The sequence below is a fragment of the Aegilops tauschii genome, chromosome 5 (assembly GCF_002575655.3).
Source record: "Aegilops tauschii subsp. strangulata cultivar AL8/78 chromosome 5, Aet v6.0, whole genome shotgun sequence".
In the NCBI taxonomy this organism is placed as follows: domain Eukaryota; kingdom Viridiplantae; phylum Streptophyta; class Magnoliopsida; order Poales; family Poaceae; genus Aegilops; species Aegilops tauschii.
In genome coordinates this window covers 161,009,294-161,012,857 of record NC_053039.3, presented here as the reverse complement: position 1 = coordinate 161,012,857, position 3,564 = coordinate 161,009,294, and the positions used below count along the sequence as shown (strand labels likewise).

The 3,564-nt window shown below is 43.9% G+C and overlaps 1 protein-coding gene across 1 annotated transcript; it reads left to right on the top strand.

Moving 5' to 3' along the window:
* Positions 1-1,200: 1,200 nt before the first annotated feature.
* Positions 1,201-1,629, top strand: LOC141022638 (uncharacterized). The gene has a single exon (XM_073498903.1). The coding sequence runs from the start codon at positions 1,201-1,203 to the stop codon at positions 1,627-1,629; it is 429 nt and encodes a 142-aa protein (XP_073355004.1).
* Positions 1,630-3,564: the final 1,935 nt, after the last annotated feature.

The window sequence follows — 3,564 nt, the reverse complement described above, 5'->3', positions numbered from 1 at the left end:
GCGTTCGTTTGAAAATTTGCTGACTGCTCCAATGGTGTTTGAGGTGCCTAAACCTATACTGCTGCAGCCCCTGTCGCCTGTCATTTTGAGCAAGAGAACCTGGGACTTTGCTTTTCAGCAGGATGCCCTTCCTTTGCTGACATGGAAGGAGTCGGTACCTGCTCGACCTGTGGCTAGAGCACTTTTTGTGGATGAAATTGACAGGGTTGTGACTGTTGTCTCTCCTCCTCCTGAGCGTGCACCTGCAAGGAGGCCACGCAAAGTTTTGGCGCCTACTCCACTCGTTGAAACTTCTGTTCGTAGGTGTACCAGAAGTTCGGCCCAGCGGGATGGGTTTAAGCCCACTTTCCATGATCTGGTTCTGAAGCCCAAGAAGAAGAAGCCCAAGGCCATGCCTCTCTCTGCTGACAAGTCTAAAGACCCTGAATTTGGAGATGTTCCTCCGCCTACTCCCATCAGTCACCTGCAAGCTATTGGCAAGGACCTGGAGATTGATGCAGCTCTGCTCACGGAGGATGCACTTATGGTGGACCCCTCTGCTGCTACAACTCAAGACTCCAATGAATAGTGCACTCCAATACTGTTGGGTTTGGCAAGCCCACAAATTTGCTTTATGTGTTTGGTTTTCTTTTGCTGGTCTGGGGCTATGTAATAATGCTGGTTTGAAACTCTTATGTGCTTTTGGGCATCTGGCACTGTGTGTCATGTGCATGGGTAACTTGTTTATATTATTCCTTTATGAATAATCTCTGTAGAAACTGGAATGTACTGTGCTGGAATGTCAGGGGTTTAAATTCTGAAGCTAGGCAAAGAGCTGTTAGACAAAAGATTGATGAAAGCCACTGTGCTATTGCCTGCCTACAAGAAACTAAATGTGCTTCATTCGATTCCCGCATGATTAAAAGTTTCTGCCCCAAGAGATTTGACAGCTTTGCTTTCTCTCCTTCCTTGGGGGCCTCTGGTGGAATTTTAGTTGTTTGGAATTCGTCTATATTTGGGGGGACATTATTGCAAGTCCAACAATTTGCAGTGGTAATTGAGTTTGTTTCTAGGCACAACAATGAGCGCTGGACTCTTGTGGTGGTCTATGGACCTTGTCAGGGGGAAGCAAGGAATAATTTTGTAAACTGGTTACATCACCTGAACATTCCTGTGGATGAGAATTGGCTGTTATTGGGCGATTTTAACTTCTTACGGTCTATGGATAACAGGAATCTACCTGGTGGTGACCTGAATGACATGTTCATCTTTAATGAGATAATTGGACACCTCGGCCTTTTGGAGTTGCCCATCAAAGGCAGGTCCTACACTTGGTCCAATATGCAGGATGATCCACTTCTTGAGCAGCTTGACTGGTTTTTCACTTCTGTTGATTGGATCTCCGATTACCCCATGACTGAGGTCTTACCTCTTGCCAGGACTGCTTCTGACCATGTGCCCTGTATGGTTACAATTAAAACTTCTATTCCCAAGTCTAATATCTTTAGGTTTGAGAACTATTGGTTAGAGTTGGAGGGTTTTATGGATTGTGTGGATTCCTCATGGCAGAAGCAATCCAGAAAGGGCCATATTACTGCCAGGATAGCTGACAAATTTAAGTCCTTGAGAATGTGTCTTAAAAGGTGGTAGAAGAGCATTTCTAAACTGAAAACTCTAATCTGTAAATGCAATAGTGTTATCCTGCTCTTGGATGAGCTTGAGGAATATAGAACACTCTACAGACAGGAATCAAATTTCAGGATTGTGGTTAAATATCATGTTGAGAAATTGCTCCACCTTCAATGTCTTTATTGGAGGAAACGATGTACTATCAGGTACATCAAAGTGGGTGGTGAGAACACTAAGTTCTTTCATGCTATGGCCACGGAGAGATACCGAAGAAATTCTATTGCTAGCTTAAAACTGCATGATGGTACGGTGGTCACTGATCATTCCCAAATGGAGGGTATTATCTGGGATTGTTTCAAGAACAGAATGGGTTCTTCCAGGGGAATTAAAATGGGCTTTGATCTTTCTTCCCTTATTGAACCTGTTGTGGGACTGGATGTTCTCACTAAGCCTTTTGAGAAGGAGGAAATGGACTTGATTATCAAGCACATGCTAGTTGATAAAGCTCCAGGTCCAGATGGATTTAATGGTCTTTTCTTCAAAAGATGCTGGCACATTATTTCTCAGGATTTCTATGAACTGGCCCAGGCTTTCTTTCAGGGTACTGCCCATCTGGAGAATATCAATGACTCCTACATAACTTTGGTGCCCAAGAAGCCCTCCCCTGAGGAGGTGGGTGACTACAGACCCATATCTTTAACAGGAATGGGTCTTAAGTTTCTGTCTAAAATGGCAGCCAATAGGTTTCAAGAGGTGATTGTGCAGTGTGTTCACAAGAACCAATATGGTTTCATAAAAAGTAGAACAATTCAGGATTGTATTGGGTGGACCTTTGAGTATTTGCACCAGTGTCATCAGTCCAAGAAACCTATTGTGATTCTAAAGTTGGATTTTGAAAAGGCTTTTGACTCCCTTGAGCATGAGGCCATTGTGCAAATTCTGAGACATAAGGGCTTTAATGAGAAGTGGATCCTTTGGATGAAGCAGCTCCTCTCCACAGGTACCTCCTCTGTTCTGCTTAATGGTGTCCCTGGTAGGAAGTTCAGGTGCAAAAAGGGTGTCAGACAGGGTGATCCAGTCTCTCCTCTCTTGTTTGTCCTAGCTGCTGATCTTCTGCAGACTGTAATTAATGATATGTTCAGAAGGGGCCTTCTTCAATTACCTATTCCTTGTCATGATCAGGATTATCCTGTAGTTCAGTATGCTGATGATACTCTTATTATCTTGCCTGCTGACAAGGATCAACTCTTAGCCCTAAAGGATATGCTCAGGATCTTCTCTGAGTCCACTGGTCTGGATGTGAACTATCATAAATCCTTTATTATTCCCATCAATGTGGACACTGCTGTCATGGCTGAATTAGCTTCTGCTTTTGGATGCCAGATTGGGAAAATGCCTTTTACCTACCTTGGGTTGCCAGTGGGAACTAAAAGGCCTAAAATGCTGGATTTTATGCCACTGGTTGATTGCATGGAGAGGAGAATGACAGCTAGTTCATCTTTTCTGAATCAGGGGGAAAGGCTGCAGTTCCTTAATTCTGCTTTGTCATCTATGCCCATTTTCTACTTGTGCAGTTTGGCTGTCCCAGCTGGAATTCTTAAACAATTGGAAAGAATCCAGAGGCAATGTCTCTGGAGGAGGAATAGGGGTCAGCCTGCTCCCTCCCTCGCTGCTTGGGACCTTATTTGTAGGCCAAAAAACAGGGGAGGTCTTGGCATCCTCAACCTTGGTTCCCAAAATGTTGCACTTTTGATCAAACATGCCAATAATTTCCTTAATAAAAAGGATCTTCCTTGGGTTTCTTTAATTTGGGATACTTACTACCATAATAGGGTCCCTCAGGGAACTTCTGATTGTGGCTCATTCTGGTGGAAGGATATTTGCAAGGTCATGCATCATTTTAGAGAGTGTGCTTGGGTTCAGATTAATGCAGGGAACACTGCCCTCATGTGGTCA

What these genes read in the sequence shown, in the direction of transcription:
- LOC141022638 (XM_073498903.1), top strand. Translation starts at nt 1,201, where the DNA reads ATGGATAACAGGAATCTACCTGGTGGTGACCTGAATGACATGTTCATC.